Source organism: Cricetulus griseus, chromosome 7 (assembly GCF_003668045.3).
Source record: "Cricetulus griseus strain 17A/GY chromosome 7, alternate assembly CriGri-PICRH-1.0, whole genome shotgun sequence".
Lineage (NCBI taxonomy): Eukaryota > Metazoa > Chordata > Mammalia > Rodentia > Cricetidae > Cricetulus > Cricetulus griseus.
The window spans coordinates 74,843,721-74,866,981 of record NC_048600.1 but is presented as its reverse complement, the minus strand read 5'-3'; the positions used below and the strand labels follow the sequence as shown (position 1 = coordinate 74,866,981).

Genomic DNA, 23,261 nt, shown 5'->3' with positions numbered 1-23,261 from the left:
TATTACTGGATTAACAGACTATTGTTAGCTGCCATGTGCCAGGAATGGATCCTGAGTCTCCTGGAAGAGTTGTCAGTACCCTAACTGTTGAACCGTCTCTGCAGTCCCTCATACCTTATTCTTGATATCTTTTGCTACACGTTCCTAATTTTCTGCCACACTTGCACTGTGCTACAGTTTGGCACTTGGAGGCAGGGTTGCAGCATTCAATTTGAAAACCAGGAACTTCCTAGAAACCACACAGACCCGAGGTCTTGAAGCATAAAAACTGGCTGGGAGGAAAAGGCATTTTGGGTCAAGCACATCTACAGACCCTCAAAATCTCTGAATTTGCCAGGCTGGCAAGCTCTGGTCAGGAGAGAGGGGCAGTTGACACTGCGGAAGCAGAGGTAACCTTCAAACTGGGGGAGCACGAGTTCTAGACTGCAGATAAGAAGAGAGAAACGGAGGAGGTTAAGCTGCTCAAGTCATTGTAAAGTGTGGGACAGTTGAAACGCAGGCCCCCAGCGGCCGAGGCCACAGTGAAGGGCAAGAGGGCTGAAGCCAAGGGTTGGGCTTCTCAGGCCCTGAGGGCGGGGTCGCCGCGCGAAGCGCTCTGGGAGTGGTAGGCGCTTTCATTCCGCTCTCCTTCAGCCATTCGCTCTGGGCGCCCAAGGACGTCCAGGCGGTGGGCGCAGCAACTCGCACACAGCGACTCGGAGACTCTTTCCTCAGGCGGAGCCCACCTTTTGCCCTCTTGCGCGCGGCAGTTTACAGCAGGCTTCCGGTGTGCGGCATTGTGGGCGTTGTAGTCCGCTCGCAACCTCCCACTGCGTACGAACGGCTCACCGGACTACGTTTCCCTTCGGCCCGCGCGCACCCCGAGCCGCTTCGGCGCCAGCCCCCGACGAGCCGAGAGTCTCCAAGATGGCCGCGTGGGGAAGGAGGCGTCTGGGTCCGGGCGGCGGTGGCTCCCGAGAGAGGTGAGCTGGGCTCGCGACTGCAGGCAGCCACCGACCTTAGAGTCGGCGAAGCCTCTGTGCCACGCGCGACTCGGGGTCGTGTCCTGCCGCACGCGGGGCCCAGTCTTCGGGGCTCTGGTGTGGGAGGAGCGGGCCGGCGCGACGGCCGAGGAGCGCCGGGAGCTCGACTAGGAGGGGTAGCGGCCCGCACTAGGCGGTCTGTGAACCGGGGTGAGCGACTGCGAGGGCCGCCAAGCTGTCCTGCGGAGCGGCGTGCGGGCCCTGGGTCGCTGGCTCGCGCACGTGGCTGTCTGGGCCTGGGCGCCGGACGTGGCGTGGATGGACTCTTGGAAGAGGAGGAGGGTAGAGCGGTGTGCTTCTAGGGGCGTTTGCTGAGAGCAGCAGCGTGCCGGGCGCACCTCCAAGAGCCTGTGCTTGGACGCCTTCTGAGCGGCAGTCATCGCCACTCTTAGAGGGTTCGCTGCAAGCGCTTCTGCCCTAAGTCCTTTAAAGTGACCTTTTCAACAGAATGCGTTTGGGGGCGCTAGGGGTTTGTTTCTTCCAGTGATTTCCGAAGATGAGAGTAGTTGGCGTGTTTCATGTTGAACTTTTGTAGGCTTTTCCTTCTGGGAAGTGTTATTAGCTAGTAGGTTACTAGAAACTGTTCAGTCGTTAGAAGTTTGGGGAGATGGGTGTATATCGGTAGAACTACTGGATTAAGCTGCTCAGTCCGTTTTGCAAAGGCCTCTGCATTTTACTGTAGATGTCAGTAGAAAAGAAAGTTGGGCTTTTTTTTTTTTTCTTTTCCGATGAGTACTGTCAAACATAAAAGTTCTGTCTTCACTAATCTGCATTGTTCTTTTTTGTCTGATGCATCCCATGTACCTTGCTTTTGCTTAGAGAACTTTCCCATCCCACACAATTCTTCCTGCTTGGCAGTAGTGATAGCCTTGGTTTTATTCTTGATTTCAGTTAGGCAAAATAATCTATTGTGCATTTACTGTTCCATGGAAAAGCAATGGCAAAGAGTAGTTTTTCTAACTTTCACTTATTTCTTAGATAAGAACATCAAAAGAGGTTATTTTGTTGTTTTCCATGTCCTTAACACCTTAAGGGATGCTTTCAGACTTTTAATTTCAGCCCCTTAGTAACAGGAAAGAACCTTCCTAGAAGACCCAGTGTCGGACAAAGACACTTTTACTACTCCTGTTGTTTTTTAGAGGCAGGGTCTCACTGTGTAGCGCTGGCTGTCCTGGAACTCACTCTAGTTGAAGTTTTGCTTGAATTCACAGAGATCAGCCTGCCTCTGCCTCTGCCTCTGCCTCTGCCTCTGCCTCCCAAGTGCTGGATTAAAAGTGTGAGTCACCAAGCTCTAGGATACTCTTTTTGTTGTTGTTGCTTTTTTTCCCCCTGAGACAAGGTTTCTCTGTGGCTTTGGAGGCTGTCCTGGAACTAGCTCTCATAGACCAGGCTGGTCTCAAACCCACAGAGATCCTCCTGCCTCTGCCTCCCAAGTGCTGGGCCAGGCGTGGGTCTCCACCGCCTGGGTGCTCTAGGATACGCTTATTCTTGGATACAGACTGAAAGGGCCAAACATGGATGCCTCAGGCATGGGACAAGAGCCTTACACTGTAGCCTTCCTAAGAAAATAGATACAGAGAACTATTTTTCCTTTGTCTTGAAACTAATATTAGTCAAAAATAGTTTGTCAGTCAGTCCTTGATTGAGCTTCAACAGCTTTTAAGGGAATTTAAATGAAATGCAGAAAGATTTTGAGGTAAAACTAGATAGTAGTTGACACTCTTCAGAACAGCTTCTCTTTAGTTCCTCACCTGACAACTAATTGAGGTTATCTGTATGGGGCCTGTAGGTGTTCAGGTTATGACCTTTGGTCAGGAACTGCAGTTTCTACCCATGTGTGCAGATGTTGTGTATCTACCAGGAATGGGGTGTCAGATTTTGTGATTTGAGAGTTGCCATCTGCTCTCCTAGATAATATGTAGTGACTGGAGGCTTCCCCTCTATTTGCCTTTGTGGGAAAGTCCTTGCCAAAGGACTCAGTCTCAGGATCCCATCTCCTTAAGGCCCTCCCACTCTGAGCAGTGTATGGAAACAACCCCACCTGACTAGCAAGCTGACTTCTGGGCACACCTCCATTCCAGCTCACTTGGTGGCCTGACTGGGTGGAGCAGGTCAGAATAATTGTATACTCAGCACCATAGATTATGAGGACTGAGTGTATTATTGGCTCTCATGACATAAGTAAGCTGTTTATGGCTCCTAAGTGACTTTGTTCCATGTCACATTTGGACTGACTCAAATTTCAGCTTCATGTTAAGAGTACTTCAGAGTTGCTCACACCTTGCTGCCTGCCCTATGCTGAAACTGATGGAGATGCAGGGTAGTTTGTGGCAAGGGCTGGAGTGGGCATTGCTTTGAACAGACATCATATTGGCAGTGGCTGCATACTCTGGAGCATATGTTGTATTTATTGCCTTGCGTAATGCTGATTGTCAACTTAGTGTGCATTGGTTCTTGCTCTGCCTGCTTCTTAAGTCCAGAAACACTGGCTAGTACTAGAGCTGCATGACAATTATTGTAGCAGTTCAGTAGCTGCTGCTATATGTGGTGATTACATTGAAGTTAAAATTAAATACAATGAAAAGCTTAGCTCTTAGATCACAGACCATGTTTCCAATGCCCAGTACTCACTTTGGGCTAATGGCGAAGCATGGAGAAAACCTCATCAGCACAGTAGCTAGGGACAGTGCTGATGTAGACTGAAGTTGTAGGGGGAAAGGAGCAAACTGAGAGCTGCTTATGTGTTGATTTTTCTCTCCACCCCATTAAATCCAGGGAAACAACAGTATTTGTAATGAAGAACATCAAACTCTGAGCTGTAACCTGAATTCTTGTCCAAAATTGAGCATACTGACAGCGAGCACAGCAGATTGCCGTTTGTCCTACTGGCCTCTGTGAGGCACACTTACCCATCTAGGAAAGCAGAGCAGGTATCTGTATTCTGCCACCTGTGTGCCAGCCTGGACCAGCTCTCAGACAGCCCTGCCTATCCTTTCTTGGGCTACTTGGTGCTGCTCTCAGGGCCCCTGAGCATCCCTGAGATCTCCATGATTGTTGGAATGTGAGTATAGCCCTGTACTCTGAATTCCTTTTTTTGATGATCCTGTAAGATACTTGGTCTATGTCTCATGATGATGCAGGACAGCATGGGGTAGTCAAGCCTCCTTCCTTCCTCTATTCTGTGCAGTTGTCAGGCAGCTAATTATTATGGGGTTACCTTCACATATCCTTCCCTGCCACCTCCTCTTGGAAAGCTGTGTCATATTTGTGAATACAGGGTCATGAAGCCCCAGCGGCCAATGTATAGTTAGTGCCTACTCCATTTGAACAGCCATGTGGGCAGGCTGTTTTACATTTCTGGGGTAATAGACCCCCCTTTCTACTCTGATCCTTCCCTTTTAGAGCTGGGACTCCGGGGATTTGAGGCATTTGCTATTTCAAGAGGTTCCCATGTTGGCTCGGGTATGTGGTAGTTTTCCTTCCTGGTCTGGATGAGGTGAGCAGGCCTGGGACATACACCACATGTTCTGCTCACAGATCTGAATGTGGAAGTGTGCCATGGTCCATCCTTTGAGGTGTATTTCTATTTTCCTGGGTTTTACTCAAGCAGTCTAGGTTCCGCTTGCTTTGATCTCTGCTTCTGTGGATCAGTTCTACAGGCTCATTTCAGTGGATCCCACATCTGAAAAAGGTAGGGTTGATAGTGTCCAGGGAGGAGGAAAGGCTGAAGCTGCTCTGCTTAGCTTGGGTTGGCCATCGCTTGCTTCTTGAGTGTGGAAAGAGCTGTGGGTGGGGTGGGAAGTGTGATTCATGAGCCAGCATACACAGGGAACCTTCTTGCTGCCTCTGTGTTTAGGTCCTGGTGCCAACAGCAACTTTAATGGGCACAGAATTCCCCGGGAACGGCACTAACCACTGAATTTTCCCCACAGTTCTTCAGATGAAGGCTATGCAGTAGAGTCTTCGGCATCCCTGCTGATCACTGGGGTTACCATTGGTTGCCTAAGTCTATGAGCACTTGAAGTGTTATTATGCCAGAACGGTTGAGGTTTTTACTTTATCCAGTAACTAATTTACATTTAAACAGCTACAGGTGTTTTACTCCTTCCCTCTTTGTAAGAACACAAGATTTGTTAAGGAGTGTGTCTGGGGGGGTGTTGCTTGGTTTTGGTTTGGTTTTCAAGGCAAGGTTTCTCTGTAAAGTCCTGGCCATCCTAGAACTCACTCTGTAGATCAAGCTGGCCATTGGAGTGCTGGGATTAAAAGCATGCACCACCACTGCCAGACATGATTTGTTTTAATGGTGTGTTTGAGTAGGCACCTGTGGCATCCAGAAGAAACCATTGGATCTCCTGGAGCTGGAGTTATAAGTGGTTGTAAGCCACCTCATGTGGGTTTTGGGAACTGCTGTGCTCTGGAAGGGCAGTAGTACTATTGTGGCAGTTAAGGGTCTCCTAGCTGTGTTGTGCTGGCTTCCGTCCTACAGTCCTGCTAAGAAGAGGACAATTCTGGTTCCCTGTTTCACTCTAGTAAGCTCTGTACTATTTGGTGGGGAGAGGGTCTCTCTAGACCCCCAGATTTACCAGCAGGGTTCATATGGGAACTCAGCTAGCAACTGCTATTCATTTGGGGTTTTTTGTTTTGTTTTGTTTTGCTTAGTTTTTAAAAAAAATTGAGGATGTCTCCATCAAGGCATTCCCATCTAACTCTCTGAATGCGGCAGGTTCCCAAGAATGTAGTGAGAGACAGGAAGAGAAAAACTTGTGACATTTACGGTATCTGGGGCTTGAAAATACAGTCAGTGGTCAGGTTGCCCCCCACCTTTTTTTTTTTTCTTTTCTTTTTTTGAGACAGGGTTTCTCTGTGTAACATCTCTGGCTGTCCTGGAACTCGGTCTGTAAATCAGGCTAGCCTCGAACTCACTGAGATCTGTCTGCCTCCCAAGTTCTGGGATTAAAGACGTGTACCACAACCTCCCAGCTTCTTGTTTTGTTTTTAAACAAAGTCATAGCAAAAATAAAATGTAAAGGCCAACCACTAGACCATCATAGGAAGAAAATGGCTGTTGATCTTTGGTATACAGAGCCGTTGATACATGTCCCATATAGCTCTTGAGGTTTTTTAAAATTACATTAAATACCATTGGTACATGATGCCTCTTAAAAGCATAGTGCTGCCAGGCGGTGGTGGTGCACACCTTTAATCCCAGCACTCGGGAGGCAGAGGCAGGTGGATCTCTGTGAGTTCGAGACCAGCCTGGTCTACAAGAGCTAGTTCCAGGACAGCCTCTAAAGCCACAAGAAAACCCTGTCTCGAAAAACAAGAAAAAAAAAACATTTAAGGGAAATGACCAAGCCACAAAAAGACAAATATGTGATTTCATGAATGTGTGTTACCCAGAATAGTTGAGCTCATTCGTAGAAAATACAGTAGTGGGTACAAGGGCTGGTTCAGTGGGTATGATTTTGGATTTACACTTTATGGAGATTAGTTGTATAATGGTGTGACTGTATTTAGCAAGGCGCTAAATTTTGTTATATATTTTATCACAGATAATAATAAAACTTGTGCTTGAGCCAAATGGGCCTGGTGGCCTACACCTTTAATCCCAGGACTCAGGAGGCAGAGGCAGGCCAATCCCTGTGAGTTCAAGATCAGCCAAGGATACCATGTTTGGAAAAAAAAACAAACAAAAAACTTGTATTTAACACTTAACGTTCTGAGTAGAAAGCTGGACTTGCCTTACCCCATGTAGTTCCCTCAAGCAGAGACCACCTTGCATCTTTCTTATGAAGCCTCATTTCCTTACTCATAGTTGACAATTGAAGACAGGCCTGAATGACAGACCTTATTAGTTCTGTACCTAAGTGAAGCATGAGAGGAATCTGCTGCTTGCATCCCATTACAGGATGCTGTGCCATCCACAGCCTGGGTAGTGGGCAGCCGGATTTAGTTCTTTTTCACTTAACAGGCAGGTTTTGGTCTCATCAGCTCTTGAACAGGTGTTTTTAAACTTCGGGAAGATTGACATTTGAGATTTGGCCTTGGGTGGGGGTGAGACAGGGATTACAGAGCCCTCTGCCCAGCCTGCCAGATATTCTCAGGGCACCTGTATCCCAGAGAGGGCAGAGTATGTATGGACTTGAGAGTTTTCCTTATGGCTGCCCTTTGGCTGCATGCAGTGCCAGCATTTCCTCTGCTACCCAAAGCTGGTTAACCCAGGCAGGCCCATGACCTAATGTGCTAGAACAAGGTTGCCACCTGCTCCACTGAAGGCTCAGGATAGAGTGACCCCTCACCCAGTGTTATCAAAGTACATAACGAGGTATTCTTAATTAAGTACCAGAGGTTGGACTGGGTGTAGGACCAAAGGTCACTTAGTGAAAAGGGGCTCCCTTTCCTTCCCTGGGCCATTCAATTCCTTCCTATTTCTGAGACCTCCTTGTCTCCTAGATATGCAGGTGCTTTTGTATAAACAGGTAGGTAACTAAAATAACACCTTACAGGGACTGGGGAGATGGTTCCATGGATAAATTCACTCTGCTTGCAGGAGGAGCACCTAAATGAAAGCTGGACGTGGCAGCCTGTGTCTATAACCCCAGTGCTCAGGGAGGGAAGAGACAAGTGGAGCTCTCACTGGCCTGCCAGTCTAGCCAATTGGCAAACTCCAGGATCAGTGAGAGACCCTGTTTAAAAAATAAGATGGAGCTGGAGGTGGTGCATGTCTTTAACTCCACCACTCAAGGCAGAAGCTGGCTGATCTCTGAGTTCCAGAACAGCTAGGGCTACACAGAGGAACCCCATCTCAAACAAACAAACAAAAAACACATACCTGTCATGGAATGCAGGACTCCTCCTACCAGTACATAACAAAGTAGGGTCCTGGCATCTTGTCTGATCCCATGCACTTCAACATAGGGGCCTTGTGCTTCATGGATGTTTGGTTTGAGTGTTACTATTTTCTTTCTGGAAATAGACTTTTCTAAAGAATGTACCATTTTGGGCTGGAGAGATTAATAGGTTTTGGGCTTAGAGGTTAAGAGCACCAGAGGTCCTGAGTTCAATTCCTAACAACCACATGGTGGCTCACAACCATCTACAATTCAATCCGGTGCTTCTCTTCTGGCATGTAGGTAGAACAGTGTATATGTAATAAATAAATAAATCTGAGAGAGAGAGAGAGAGAGAGAGAGAGAGAGAGAGAGAGAGAGAGAGAGAGAGAGAGAGAGATGTACCATCTCAAAGGAGAACCCAAACTACTTTTCTTAACCGGCTGTCCCCTTAGAATTGGTGTCTGTGGTACCTACCCATGGGTATGTAGGTGCTGCCTACTTGTGAACTTGAGAGACTCCTTGTGTGGTACTGCTTCCTCTGTTGGCTTGCTTTGCTTTTGTTTTATGCTATATAGTTGGGACAAGTCTGTAATGGGTGGAAAGAGGCTTTGGTGAGTGTGTCTACAGAAGGAGCTGGGGTATGAGTATTGGGTGGGCATACCTATGTCTATAGCTGTTGTAGGCAGTGATGTTGACAAAACTTCCTGCAGTGAGGGACTGTGAGGGATCATGACCCACTGACTCAGGGCTCTTCCCCTGGCTGTCTGTAATCATGAACATGCCCATTCATCTGTCTTGACAAATAGCAAGAGATAGACTCTCTCAGCCAGGCCTGGATAGATTGCATGCCAGCTAGGCCTGCAGAAGGAGCTGGGGACTGACTGGCCAGGCAGAGATAAGTGTCATCTGCCTAGTGATAGGTTTTAAAGATGCACAGTCTGTGGGAGATGCTGGATGTGCCTTACTGAGAAAACTGTTTCCCTTGTGTTGAGGATGGCCACATGCCTCAGGGTAGAGAAGGCCAGGACACTAAAGTTGACTGGCATTGTAAGGGCACTGCAATCCCAGCTTGAACCTACATTTTGCCTTGAGTTGTTCCACAGGGGAGAGGGCTTGCCTCAGGTTCTCTGCCACTTTGGAAGTGGGCAGGACTCGAGATGATTTGGAATAGCTCTGCCTAGAGTCTCACGGGTGAATAAGTAAATTGGCACTTTGGTTTTTATTGTCTTATGGCCATGCAATCACAAAGGGAATCTCTTGGCCAGAAGTACACCTGCTTAAAGAATCCCTTACTTTGTTATAGGGACTTTGTTATTTTTGTGACAAGGTCTCCCTGTGCAGCTCACGATAGCCTAGAACTCTATCCTCCTAACTGAGGCCCCTGAGTGCTGGTATTGCAAGCTTGTGCCACCATGTCTGGTCTTAACTCTTTGAGCTGGAATGACCCCTTCCTCAAGCTTACTTATTTGTTAAAATTGTCTGGAAATAAGTGTGTCCTGTTGTGAACAAACTGCAGGTATCCTGCTCACCTTCCTTCCCTTGGAATGTACTCTAGATGGAGAAATCCCACAGAAGATCTTGCTGGGGAAATACTGCTTTCCAATTGGCATCTTCAGCTTCCTGGGAGGTCTCAGGCAGCATGCAGCATGGCATGCCAGTGGACAGGCTGCTTTAGCCATGTCCCATGCTGTGACTTTTTTTTTTTTTTTTTTTTTTTTTTTTTTGGACACAGGGTTTCTCTGTGCAACATCTCTGGCTGTACTGGAACTCGCTCTGTAGACCAGGCTGGTCTTGAACTCACGGAGATCCACCTGTGTCAGCCTCCCAAGTGCTGGCATTAAAGGTGTTTTCCACCACTGCCCAGTTATGTGGCTTCTATTTGGTTTTTTTGTAGTGTTAAGGATGGGCCCAGGGGCCCTGTGAAGACTAGGCAAGCTCTGCCTCTGAGCCATCTCTATTTCCTATGCTGAGGCTTCTAGTCCCACCCCAGGGAATAGCTTTCTCCCTGGTGCACAGCTGACTTGGGACATTGATTTAATTAAGTGTTACCTGAGCCCAGTTTAATTACAGTCACTGTTTTGGGGTAAAGCCAGTGTCTTTTATGAAGGGGTGCTGGTCTGGGTATGCCCCCACCCCACCCCTGGCCCTCACCCTGTACTGGAGGTACAGTCTGATTTGGGGGGTATTTTCAAGACAAAGTCTCACTTTGTAGCTCTAGCTGTCTGGAATTTACTATGTTGACCAGACTGGCTTTGAACTCAAAGAGTTGCCTGCTTCTGCCTCCCAAGTATTAGGATCAAAGGCTTGCTGAGTGTGGGGCCACCTTTGTGGCCTTTTTTGTTTCACTGTTTCTTTCAGGGGGAAAAAATGGTGTCTTGGGTTGGGTTCTGAAGCAGATGAATGTATAAGTGGAATGTCCTTGAAGCTGCGACAAACACTTGTCCAAATACCACACATCCATATAAGCTAGACTGTACACCTAACCTCCTTGTCTTTTTCCCTCCACTAAAGGGTTAGCCTGTCAGCCACCGACTGCTACATAGTGCATGAAATCTACAGTGGGGAGAATGCCCAGGACCAGTTTGAATATGAGTTGGAGCAGGCGCTGGAAGCCCAGTACAAGTACATTGTGATAGAGCCCACCCGAATTGGAGATGAGACAGCACGTTGGATCACCGTGGGCAATTGCCTGCACAAGACGGCCGTGTTGGCTGGCACTGCCTGTCTCTTCACCCCATTGGCATTGCCCCTGGATTACTCCCACTACATCTCCCTGCCCGCTGGTGTGCTGAGCCTGGCCTGCTGTACCCTCTATGGGATCTCCTGGCAGTTTGACCCTTGCTGCAAGTACCAGGTGGAGTATGATGCCTATAAACTGTCCCGCCTGCCTCTGCACACGCTCACCTCCTCCACACCAGTGGTGCTGGTTCGGAAGGACGACCTGCACAGAAAGAGATTGCACAACACAATAGCACTGGCTGCCCTGGTGTACTGTGTAAAGAAGGTTTATGAGCTCTACGCTGTATGACTGCAGGAGAGTGGGACGTGAAGCAGAACCACAGGGCCACAGGACTCAGATCCCTACAGCAACACCTTGGGTTTTCTCCGTGAGGCAACAGCACCTGGGAAAGTGTTTGGTTTAATACTTGTTATTTTTAAACAAAAATAACAGATCATGGGTATGCCAGGGGTTTATTCAGCTCATTACACTAAGATGTCTCTTTCCATAACCCAGGAGTAGGTCCCAGGTTGAAATCTGACTGGGCAATGGAATATGGATGGAGCCAATGCTACTTACTGAGGGGTATGAACTTGCTGTGGGGTTGTCTTAAGTATATTGTTTAACTATACCATTCAGAAGCCAACCGGAAGCTATTGACCATTAAAATTATGAGAATTTCAGCTTCTGTCCTCTTTTTCTATGCCTGTGCCTGCAGCTGCTGCTGTATGTGGGGCAGACAAGTGCTGCAGACACCCCTCTGCAACTTGTTGCAGCAGAGTGGCACTAGAGCTGACCTTCTGCAAAGAGAATGCACAATGTAATAGGACTGACTTCTGGCCTGCTAGTCTAGTCCAGTCATGGCCTGTTGGCTGTTGTTTGCCAGACATAGTAGGATAAAGTGGCCTTGGTCTCCCTTTGGTTCACCTAGGGACACGGCAAGCCCAGAAGCCCTTTTCCAAAGAGCACAGGAAACAAATCTCTGCTGTTCCTACATAGCCCTGAGTTCAACCCAGGGGCCCAAGTTGTGGGAGGTGCCTCTGCCTTGGGCGGTGAGTCTTACAGGTTTTTTTGGTTTTGAGACAGCCTTTCTTGCTGTCCTACAACTTGCTGTCTAGACCAGCTGGGCCTGGAACTCAGAGATCCTTTGTCTCTGCCTCCTGAGTGCTGGGATTAAAGGCATGTGCCACCACACCCAGCTTTGTGTCTTTTTTCCTAAGGTTTTCAGTAAGTGGAAAATGATCTGCACAAAGGCTGGGGCATGGTGCTTCTGTGGTCTTTAGTGATCACCAAGCTATCTTCTCCATAGGAAATTCTGATGCCCATCATCAGGAAGGGGTCCTAACCTTGATGTAAGGGGAGCAAAGGTTTTAGAGAACTTCCAGGGGTGATTGGAGTATTTGTAATAGAAGAGATCCAGAGTTTGGGTAAGATTTTAAAAAGCCCACACTGTGTAAGAAACTTTGGGGGCGGGGGAGGACACGGACGGGGGGACTTTGACTATATCCAAGTACTGTAGAAATACTAATGGCTCAGTTTGAGTGCTCAGTGATAACATGATGTTAGCTCTGCAACCAGCATTATGTGGCATGTGGTGGGCCGAGGGATGCTCAAGAGCCACAAGCAATCCGAGATGAACAGGTCTCTTTGCAGGGTGACAGCCCTCAGTGGCTAAGGCTGGTTCTGAGCCCAGTGGGCAAGCACAGCATGAGAGGGGTTTTTGTAACAAGCAACCTGGTTTGGCTATGTTCTTTCTGCACATCAGATTGCATGAGGAGTGGGGAGGGGGGGGTGACTATGGGCTTGGGAACCTCATTACAGCTGAGCAGATGCCCTTGCCCAAAATAGAAACCAGGTACAAACAGCTCCTTCCTATTTCCCAAGCTGCACTGAACAAAGTGACTCTTGTTGAGTGGACTAACCCAGATTCTGAAATGCCATCTTGGTAATTTGGCCCCTAGCCAGTGGGGTAGGAATGGGTGTGCCTGGGCTGGGCTCTGAGATGGGCAGCCTGTGAAGCTCACATTCTAGTGATAGCCACAATGCTTCCACAATAGCTTTCTCTGTTAAAATTAGGAAAGCCACATGGTTTGGGCCCTCCTGTTGGAAACCCACCTGTGACCCTTTCAGGGCATGAGATGAATTTAACAAACCAATCTAGTCTTAACTGCCTACCTACTTACCCACTTTCAAGATCAAAGAGCTATAAGGGGCAGTTAACAGGAAACATGAACCAACAGATCTGGGGAATCTCTTTCCACTTGTGTCTCACCCCCATTACACATCTGGTTCAATATCTGCCCTTGAGCCCATGGGGCATGAACTTACCCTGGTTACTTGCCCTGTAGAATGGGCTACAGCTGGGTGAAGAAGCACCAGTGGCCAGATACCACAACAAGGTTTAAAGAGCAAGATGGAGACTGAACTTTGACCACCTACCTAGATAGAAGAGATTTTAGGAGGAGCCTACAGAGAACAGCAAGTCAGACAGCTACAGCACTGCAACCTCAGGTGGTGGCAGATGCTCACATTAAGGTGCTGGACTGAAAATGTCAGGAATAAAGGTCACTCGAGAGCATGAGTTGAAGGCAGGCTAGGACTGCATCCGGGTGACAGTAGGTAGGAAGAGGGCACTCAGGTTGGCTGGAGTAGCTGTGCATAACAGAACCTTGCCAGTGCTTCTCTTGCCCTCAGACCTAGGGCTTAGGTCATTATCTGGCATGGGAAGCGAAAGACATGGCTAGAGTGTTCATGAATGTGTGGGTTACTTGAATCTTTGGTGAGGGCTCAGCGGCTCCAAGCTGCCTACCACAGTGCCTCCCAAACTAGTTTAATGTTCTGTCCTCTGGTGACTGAGTGTGCTGTTGCTATGGCTTACCACTTTATTTAATGGAGAGGAAAGAATGGTGGCTGGATGTGACCCTTCTCAAAGTGCCAGCCAACAAGTGTCAGAGAAGGTGTTCTCATTTCCATGTAGGGGAGTGTCCCTGCTGCTAGGAACATGCTGGGTGCTTTATAGCTTTCTGCCACCAGGAACTAGGCTGCATGCAGCCCCAGTACAGTTGCTGCTGGTGCTGATACCTCCCTGGCAGAAGGGTGGATGGAATCTGTGGAAGATGGGAGGCTTCCCATGATCTGTATCCACATTTCACCCACAGTTCTTGGGCCATTTGGGACGAGGTGTGAGCCAGGGTAAATAAGACACAGGTCTGATCACCCACTCACCTTCCTTCTTCTCCCAGGGAATTTGAAAGTCTCCAAAACTGACCCTAGGCTTATCTGCAGCCATTTTAATCACCTATCAGAGTTCTGTACAAGGCACAGGAGAGATAGCTCAGTGGTTAAAGGTACTCGCTGCTCTTGCAGAGGATCCAAATTCCATTCCGAGCACACACATGACAGCTTAAAACCCGCAGTAACTCCAGTCCTAGAAAATCTGATGTATTCTCTGGCCTTCACAGGCATTAGGCATTGTACATGGTGTATAAACATACCTGCAGAGCAAACACCTATAACATCTCAACAAGACAACCAAGTAAAACACAACTAGGAAAGGGGGAAACTATCCTTATTTGCAAATTTTGCTTCTACATGACTCTAAAGACTCCACCAGAAAAGTAGAACTGAGAAGCACCCTCAGAATGAGGTTATAGACCTCTACAAAGAAAACATTAAAACATTAGAGAAAGAAACTGGCTGGATGCTGGTGGTGCATACCTTTAATCCCAGCAAAAAAAACAAAAAATGAAATAGAAAAATTGAGGACACTGGAAGATTAAAAGACCTCCATTCTTGTGAAAGTGGCTATTTTAGGTTAGGGGTGTAGCTCAGTTTATAAGGGGCTGATCTTTACCATTTCATAAATTGGTATGGTGAGGGGAGGGTCAGGAGGATTAAAGGCCATCCTTGGCCACTGAGAATTTGAGCCCAGACTGAGATACAGTCTGGGAGGGAAAAAAGGAAGGAAACTGGCTACCATACCAAATACCTACAGATTCAATGCAATTGCACCGAAATTCAAAACCATTCTTAAAACTATTAAAAACTAGAAAAACCAACCATGAAAGCACAATAAAACCTAGATAACCAAAGTAATCTTAAGCAAAAAGAGTAAATGTGGGAGGTTACCACCATAAATGACAAGTTATATTAGAGTCATAGTAACAAAAACAGCATGGTATTGGCATTGAACACAGACACAGATTAATGGACACAGATAAAAGACAGCCAGGTGTTGGTGGCACAAGCCTTTAATCCCAGCACTCGGGAGGCAGAGGCAGGCAGATCTCTAGTTCGAGTCCAGCCTGGTCTACAGAGGGATTCCAGAACAGCCAGGGCTACACAGAGAAACCCTGCCTTGAAAAATAAATATTAACAAACCAGATCTGGGGTTGGTGCTATTAGGATGCCTTGTTCCCAAACCTCCAGAACTTCCAGGATCTGGCAAGTCCAGGACTCAGAGGACTCGGGGTTCTACTGAGAACTCTGACCCACAGTTCAGTCATTTATTTTACATCTTTAAGAGTCCCAGCACAATTGCATATTTTACTTAAGGGCTAACCCACCCCCAGGGAAAACAGAAGTGCTTCTGTCCACCTTAGAGTGCATGACAGCCTCTAGCATGTCCCAGCCATGGATCCCTTGCAGAGCTCTTCTGGCCCAGGAAGGTGTGGTACTGTCTGATCACTCTGATCTACGCTAGCAGCTCTGAGCAGTATCAGGAGTTCTTGGATTTCTGCTCTCTTTTGGCCCTAGAGGCCATAATTCTGAAGAAAATCCCAGGAGCCAGAATCCTGAGATAGACGGCCAGGGATGGCAGTAAGTCAGTTAAGAGCACGTCCTTTTTCTTTTTCCCCACGGCAGCAAGGACATCCTGGGCCACCTCTGCAGGGCTTCTGCCCTGGGCTGTGTTCTTGTCTAGCGCTACAGTAAACAAAAGGAAAAGAATATGAGGATAAATGAAGCACCATAAGGCCAGCTTCCCAGAGTTCCTCCTGGAAGGAGATGATTACACTGAGAAAATGAGGAACTGTTTTATGGTTCAAAGCAGGTAAATAGGAACAAAGAGATAATATAGACAGGATGACAGACTGGGTGTACCAGTTAGTGTGGAACCAGCTAACTAGTGAGTATGCCTGCTTGGTGGTCTGTGACAGATATCAAAAGCCAGCATAGGTAGGTCTCAGTGAATTCTACCCCACATCTAAGGATTGCTCTTCCTGAGTTCAATTCCCAACAACCACATGGTGGCTCACAACCATCTGTAATAGGATCTGATTCCCTCTTCTGGCATGCATGAAGACAGCACTCAATCATACACATATAATAAATAAATAAATCTTAAAAAGAGAGAGGTTATCAGGTGTAGTGGCAAGTCATGAACCATTTCACTGGCCTGAGAATCTTGGTATATCATCTACTCTGTCTGTCTGGTTCACAAGGCTGTCAGCAGGAGATGGTAGAGACCATCTTGACCCCCCATCAGCAGGAGATGGTAAAGACCATCTTGACCTCCCGTGCGCTGAATTGGGAGTAAACAGCTGTCCCAGTTCCCAGTGGCACACAAAGGTTGGATGACAAACAGCTGGAACAGTTAGGAGGGTGTAGGGTAACAGCATCTGATGTTCCTTCTTTGCTGGTAACTCATCCATCTTGCTAACAGAGCAGAACCAGTCGGCAGACACAGAAGAGGCCATTAGCAAACACCACCCAGAACCTGAGCTCCCACGGGAATCTGTCCTTACTCTGTGTTCACCACAAGAGAATGAGAAATTGAGAGCGGTTTGAGCTGAATTTTCTAGGATAAACAGGTTTGCAGCTGTCTGACTCCTACCACAGTGGCTTTCTGTGAAGAGATTTGCTTGTGGCAAAGCAACCACCCAGACTGGGGTGGTCTTGGTTCAGGCCTGCTCAGATGGGTGTTTAAGACCTGCAGGACCTGGGCAACAGCAACAGCAGCAGACACACAAACTGTAACAGGCCTGCTCCACGCTCAGAAAAAGAGACTGGCTCTAATACTTCCAGCACTCATGGACCAGCTGACCCAAGATGGAAGCCAACTCCTATATGTATAAGCAGGGGTCAGGCTGCTCAACCCATGAGCAGCACCTGTGGGTCAGCTCAGCAGTGCTTCTGGCTGAGTAGGTTGGAGACTGATACTGCTGCACTCTATGCAGCCTCACCTGAACATTATCCCTGAAACCAGCCATCTCTCCAACACCCTGGGCAGAAGCTGATCATGCCAAGTGCCCCCTTCTTCTTTCAACCCCACCCTCATACCTCCATTAGCCCTGAGTTCAATTTACTTAGTCCTAGTTATAATATTCCTTGGGCCTTGGGATCTGTAGATCAGTTAGTAGGAAGTTTGGTGAAGGATTTTCTATTCCAATTCTCTACCTATAGGGGATCTTGTTCTCAAACTGAATTTGTGATGATAAAGGCCAAGGGGGTCTCAGTGGGGAAATGCCAGGTACACAGCAGTCCACATCTTCGACCAGCACTCAGGCTCAAGAATCACTTAGGCCAGCAGAGTGCTGCGTTACGGTCAATCTGTAGCTTTTAGTGATGAAGGAGAAACCAGACCTACCTCCATATCTGGAGCCATCAGCAGTGACAGCATTTACAGATAGATTGGTATAGATGTAGCCAGGGCTTATCACAGTCACCTCAATGTTATCCTGCTCCATCTCAGCACGCAGACAGTCAAAAAATGCCTGGGTTGCATGCTTGGAGGCTGCATCTGTAGGTGTGGACAGAGACAGAAGGGAGCTGGTGTAGATTTTCCATTTAAAAGATTACAACACGGGCCAGGCGGTGGTGGCGCACGCCTTTAGTCCCAGCACTCGGGAGACAGAGGCAGGCGGATCTCTGTGAGTTCGAGACCAGCCTGGTCTACAAGAGCTAGTTCCAGGACAGTCTCCAAAGCCACAGAGAAACCCTGTCTCAAAAAACCAAAAAAAAAAAAAAAAAAAAAAAAAAGATTACAACACAGGCTGGAGAGATGGCTCAGAGGTTAAGAGCACTAACTGTTCTTCCAGAGGTCCTGAGTTCAATTCCCAGCAACCACATGGTGGCTCACAACCATCCGTTATGAGATCTGGTGCCCTCTGCTGGTGTGTACATATACATGGAAGCAGAATGTTGTATACATAATAAATAATCTTTAAAAAAAAAAAAAGATTACAGCACTACAGCAATGTTCGTATCCTGACTCTGACAAGTGCACTTTGTCCTTGCTCTTAGGAATAGAGTACTGCCATGCCTTCAACATCCTCAAATGGTTCAGAAAACAGATAGTATATATGATGTGTTATGTGTTGTATATATACACATGCACCTATAAATATATTCAGCCCTGCCAAGTGGGTCCATCTAGTCCTGTGGGGGAGGGAGTCCCCATGACAGAATTGGATCCCGCAGGAGCCTTCACAAGTTGTTTCTAGTCTTTCTTGCTGCTGAGCACAGCCCCAGGGAGCCTCCCTCATGGAGGACTGTGCAGACTCAAGCTTGGTTCGGGCACTTCTGACTGCTTCCATATGGAGGAACCTAAGTCTGTTCTGCTTATGAGACAGGCTCCTCTGCTCCCCAGCAGCAGCTCCCCAGTCTGGGGTCCGGTGCTCAGGGATATGAAGACCCTGAGTGAGGCTCTTAGGAAACAAACCAGCATCTCCACAGGAAACCTGTTTCCTCTAGTTTAAGTCCTACATGCTTTAGTACTTTTAAAAATAGGTTCCCATCAGCCAAACATAGTGCCAGGGCAAAGCAAGGAGTCACAGCGGGCACTAGGAGGCAGTAGGGCAGTGTGAGCAAAGGTGCTGGCCTGGATGAGCAGACAGGGACTGAGACTCTGGGAAGCAGCCCAAGGGCTGAGGAGAGCAACCATTCTGGGTCTTCATTCTGGGTCCACATTGATAGCTGGGACACTCCAGAGCTCCCAGGCCATGGGCTTTCAGCTATGCTGTGCACACCAAGCCCACAATGCTGCCAGTTAAAGCTGGTCCCTCCTCTGGGCACACACAGTGCCATTCTTCAGTGTGTATGCCCTGCTGTGAACTTCTCAGAAGTCTAACAGCACACAGGGATAAGGCTATTTCTCTCACTCCAATGCTAAGAAGTCTGTTCTTCCCTGGGTTAACCCCACCTCCCTAGGAAGCTGGCCAGACTCAATCTGATTAACCATATAATATCCAGACCACTGTGTATACCTGCTGGAGTCAGGTGGGCAATTAGAGAAAGCTGGTGGGAACAAGTCAAAGTAAAATGTAGAGAATAATAATTCATTACATACTCTGTAAACCTCTACTCCAGTTTACCCATTATTAAAATTGTTTAATCATTCCTCATTATGGTGTTTTGTTTTTGTGTTTCTGCAGAATCATCTGAGCAGCCTTAGGTAACTGTTCAATGCTATCAGAATTAAAACAAAGATGAGACAACAGAGAAATACCCATAGAAACTAAGGCTGCACTGCTTTTAAATTACAAAGCACATCTCATTGCATCTTTGAGCCAGCACTGGTAGGCATGTATGATGATGACTTCAAGAGGCAGTAGAAAGCTTAGGGTCTGAAGTTAAATGAAGGTCCAAGGACACACATGGGGAGCCAAAAGGCAGAACTGAGGTCCAGGACTAGGACAAAGAAAATGCTTTTTTTTTTTTTTTTTTTTTTTTGGTTTTTCAAGACAGGGTTTTTCTGTGTAGCTTTGGAGCCCATCCTGGCACTCGCTCTGGAGACCAGGCTGGCCTCGAACTCACAGAGATCCGCCTGCCTCTGCCTCCCAAGTGCTGGGATTAAAGGTGTACAACACCAAGGCCCGGCTGAAAATGTTTTGTTTAATGGTCAGCTACCCTTTATTGAATTGAGTGTTGTCACTGTCCTTTCTAAGTGCTGAAACAGTTCAGCTCCTCCTTCGCTGGGCCAGCCAGATTGCACCGGTGCTTGGAGGTGGATGAGCAGAGGCTGTCACCAAGTCAGTGTTTCCTTTCAGAGAATGACAAATAGAAAAGAACAACTAAGGAGTTTGTGATATGACTAGAAGCTGCACTCTGTGTTTGTTTGCATGTGTAACAGGAGGGCAGACAAATGAAATGACATCTGAGATTGTAGCACAGCCACTCTCATAGGTAGAAATCAGTTCGTGAACTAGAGGCCAACTGGGTATTTTTAATATTAGGGTGTTACTGGATGTTTCTACTTCTTGAGCCTTACCTTAATCTCCCTGTGAACAACTAGAAACATCAATATTTAAGAATATTCTGTCATAGATCACTACTAAAGGTCAAAGTCTGAGGTGGGGATAAGGATTCCCCAGTGTCTATGAAAATGGCTGTTAGTTATGTTACAGCCATTTACTGAATTAAATCTACTTAAAAGAACCTATATTCTTATTTAGTGGACTAACAAGTCAGAAACACCATGTGAAATAAAATCCCATTTTGGATGTTTGACTTTATGTAAGGAAGAAAATTGGAGTTATATGCCCCAAAGTCCTGAAAGGGTTTCAGTCCAGGGCCACTGCTGGTCCTTCCTCATAACAGCCTTCCAGGCTGAGCTGTCTCCATTTGCAAGTAAGGATGAGCATATGGAGGGAGGGACACCTGCCCAAGGTCACCTGAGGGATAAGAAATAAACTAAGATTTAAACTAGAGTGTGTGACTGCTTAAAACATTCTGATCAGGGGGGCTGGAGAGATAGCTCAGAGGTTAAGAGCACTGACTACTCTTCCAGAGGTCCTGAGTTCAATTCCCAGCAACCACATGGTGGCTCACAACCATCCCTTATGAGATCTGGTGCCCTCTTCTGGTGTGCAGATATACATGGAAGCAGAATGTTGTATACATAATAAATAAAATCTTAAAAAAAAACAAAACAAAATGGTGTTGTGGCTCACACCTTTAACCCTAACACTTGGGGCAGGCAGATCTCTGAGTTCAAGGACAGCCTGGTCTACATAGTGAGTTCCAAGATAGCCAAGCCTAAGTAGAAAGACTATGTCTCAAAAAAAAAAAAAAAAAAAAAAAATCAGCAGGGCATTGGTGGTGCACACCTTTAGTCCCAGCACTCGGGAGGCAGAGGCAGGTCAAGTGGATCTCTGTGAGTTGGAGACCAGCCTGGTCTACAAGAGCTAGTTCCAGGACAGCCTCCAAAACTACAGAGAAACCCAGTCTTGAAAAACCAAAAAACAAGAAAACGAAAACAAAACCCAAAAGAACATTCTTGATGAAGTTACTCATGTATATGAAAGGTATTTCTACAGTGTATGAATCTAGTGAATGAACACATCATTTTTATATCAGAAAAAAATAAAATGCTCTGGGAAAGGAAGAGAAAAGTACTTACATGCTGATCGAAAAGGAATGCTGATCTTGCCCTGGATACTGCTGATGGCGACAATGTGGCCTCGCTTCCTCTTGATCATGGAGGGCAGTAGAGCTGAGGGGACAGGGTGGAAAGTTAGACAGCATCTCCCAGTCACTGTGCCTGGTGCCGCTGGAGAAGAACCAGAGGACCGGGAGGAGAGAACAGAACATGCAAACAGCACAGTCCCCTTGTCCTACTGGGAGCTTGACCTCTGATTTGAAGTCTGTGTACAACAAAATATTGCCTTCAGTGGGACGAAGGTACCGTGGAGCAGAAATGCAAAGCTGCATCAGTAAGACCAACACTGATGTGAGGGTGCAAAACACATACAATGCAAATATAAACCCAGAAAAATCAAAACACCTGGACTCTAATGACCACACCCACTGCAAGGGGAAAAATGGACAGGGGCAAGCAGTGTCTCACTAAAAGTAAACCAAGTAAGATTAACAGGCATTCTAATGACTGGTGCTCATCGTACCTCCTACCCCAAGATGCCACCCACCTTTTGTCAGAGCAACAGGGCCAAAATAGTTTATCTCCATCACCCTCCTGTCCACGTCCACTATGGTATCACGGATGGCACCACGGTAGCTGACCCCAGCATTATTGATGAGGATGTCCACATAGCCAAAGCACTGTAGGATCTCAACTGCTGCTGCAGCAATAGCACCAGGATCTGTGAGGTCGAAGGTCACCATGTAAGGTTTGTGTGTCTGTCCCTGGCCAAATAAAAAATACAAAATGCACTTCATGAGTGACAGTAATGTTCCTATTTTTCAGAGTTTTGGAACTGGTCCACTCTGCATAAATGCTATAGGTGATGGCAACCCTCTTCCAAAGACACAGCCTATGAAGTTTCTTCCTGTTCCGTCTATCTGGGCAAATTTCTAGATTGAAGGTGACTGCTATACCCTACAAGATGTGATCACAGGCCCCTCTTACCTTCATCAGCCAGACTGTGAGGTCCACAGGTCGGCATCATGTACGGTGTGAATATACATGTATGGTGTGTCCATCACCACATGAACTACTAACAATAGCTGCTTTGCTGCTCCACACTGTACATCCTGACACTCAACTGTCATCAGTGCATAGGCACCGTCCATCCAAGCTCGTTACTTCTACTCATCTGTTTATGAACTGTTATTCACATATTCCCGGAAGGCCTGCCACTGGGACACAGCAGAAAGGAGGCCAGACAACGGCTCCTGACCCAGTCTGGAGGGGAGGGCAGTTAACCTCTATATTCACAAAAACTGCTGCCAAAGTACCAGGTACTAGAGGAGCGGGCCCGGCACAGTTCTGCGCAGCTCAGTGAGAGCAGAAAGTAAGAGGGGGAGGCAGAGAAGATGCCAAGAGTGGGAAGCTCTGGAAACCGTCTCCATCTGGCCCGCTGTCCTAACAGAAACACTGTGAAGTGACCTGAAGTTTCCAGATTACCTGAATGCAACTTCCAAGGGAGTGCTTTTCTGGCAAATCACAGCTATCAGGGGTGGACTGCAGCCACCAAAACCTGGCACGCAACTGTGGGAAAGGCAGACCATATTTCTGGTGCAACTTGGGGACCCAGGGCAGGCAAGAAGGAATTTAGCCTCCATGTACTGCTGACCTACTGCTTGTGCCTGAGTGTGGCGTGGAGGCAGGTAGCTCTGTTTCAGCAGTTACCACTGAAAACAGCTGCCAGCATACTGCTTTGGGACATCAAAATTACAAATAAATCTCTAAAAAGAATCCCTGGGAGGCTGAGATGCTAGATTTAATAGCAAAGGCACTAAAACAACTAGCTCTGTAATGCTAAAAGAATGAAGAAAGACACTGGCAACAACAGGAAATAGATGGGCTTTAAAAAAAGTGAGTAGTTCAGTAAAGGGGAAAATTATAGAAAGAAATTCTAGCCAGGCAGTGGTTGCACACACCGTTAATCCTAGCACTTAAGAGGCAGAGGCAGGAATATCTCTGAGTTGGAGGCCAGCCTGGTCTACAGTGTAAGTTCCAGGACAGCCAGGGCTACACAGAGAAACCCTGTCTTGAAAAAACAAAAACAAAACAAAAATCTAGAGCTTAAGTACAATAAGTGAAGGGGTAAAGACACTAGAGTTAAAAGTAGGTGAGAAAAGAGAAGAAGAAATCTGCGAACTCAAAACAATCATTTAAATTAATGAATCTAGGAAAGCAAAACTAGAGCCCAAGAAATCTATAGTATTCTATCAAGCAAGCTAACAGAGGAAATGTGGAGCTCTGAGAAATATTTAAATATGAAATAGTCAGCCAAAGACATGACTCAATGCCATCCAAGAGGCCACGCCAAGTAGATGAACTAGTAA

General features: G+C 47.1%; 2 protein-coding genes across 5 annotated transcripts in view; one reads left to right on the top strand and one right to left on the bottom strand.

Moving 5' to 3' along the window:
- The first annotated feature begins 698 nt into the window (after positions 1–698).
- On the top strand, positions 699–11,257 carry Tmem11 (transmembrane protein 11). Of its 2 annotated transcripts, XM_027427272.2 has the most exons (3): positions 699–962; positions 3,798–4,083; positions 10,367–11,257. In XM_027427272.2, exons 2-3 carry the CDS (start codon positions 4,070–4,072, stop codon positions 10,881–10,883), a joined length of 531 nt encoding a protein of 176 aa, XP_027283073.1. In that variant the 5' UTR covers positions 699–962; positions 3,798–4,069; the 3' UTR covers positions 10,884–11,257. The 2 variants fall into 2 exon arrangements, with proteins under 2 accessions (XP_027283073.1, XP_027283072.1); XM_027427271.2 differs by lacking the exon at positions 3,798–4,083.
- A 3,801-nt stretch (positions 11,258–15,058) lies between these two features.
- Dhrs7b (dehydrogenase/reductase 7B) overlaps positions 15,059–23,261 on the bottom strand; it is a 30,671-nt gene continuing 22,468 nt past the window's right edge. For all 3 annotated transcript variants that reach the window (XM_027427268.2, XM_027427269.2, XM_027427270.2), the window contains 4 exons: positions 21,440–21,656; positions 20,914–21,006; positions 17,161–17,313; positions 15,059–15,497 (listed from right to left, as the gene is read on the bottom strand). In XM_027427268.2, the coding sequence (XP_027283069.1) occupies positions 15,292–15,497; positions 17,161–17,313; positions 20,914–21,006; positions 21,440–21,656 (669 nt within the window). In that variant the 3' untranslated portion in view covers positions 15,059–15,291. The remainder of the gene's footprint in view (positions 15,498–17,160; positions 17,314–20,913; positions 21,007–21,439; positions 21,657–23,261) is intronic.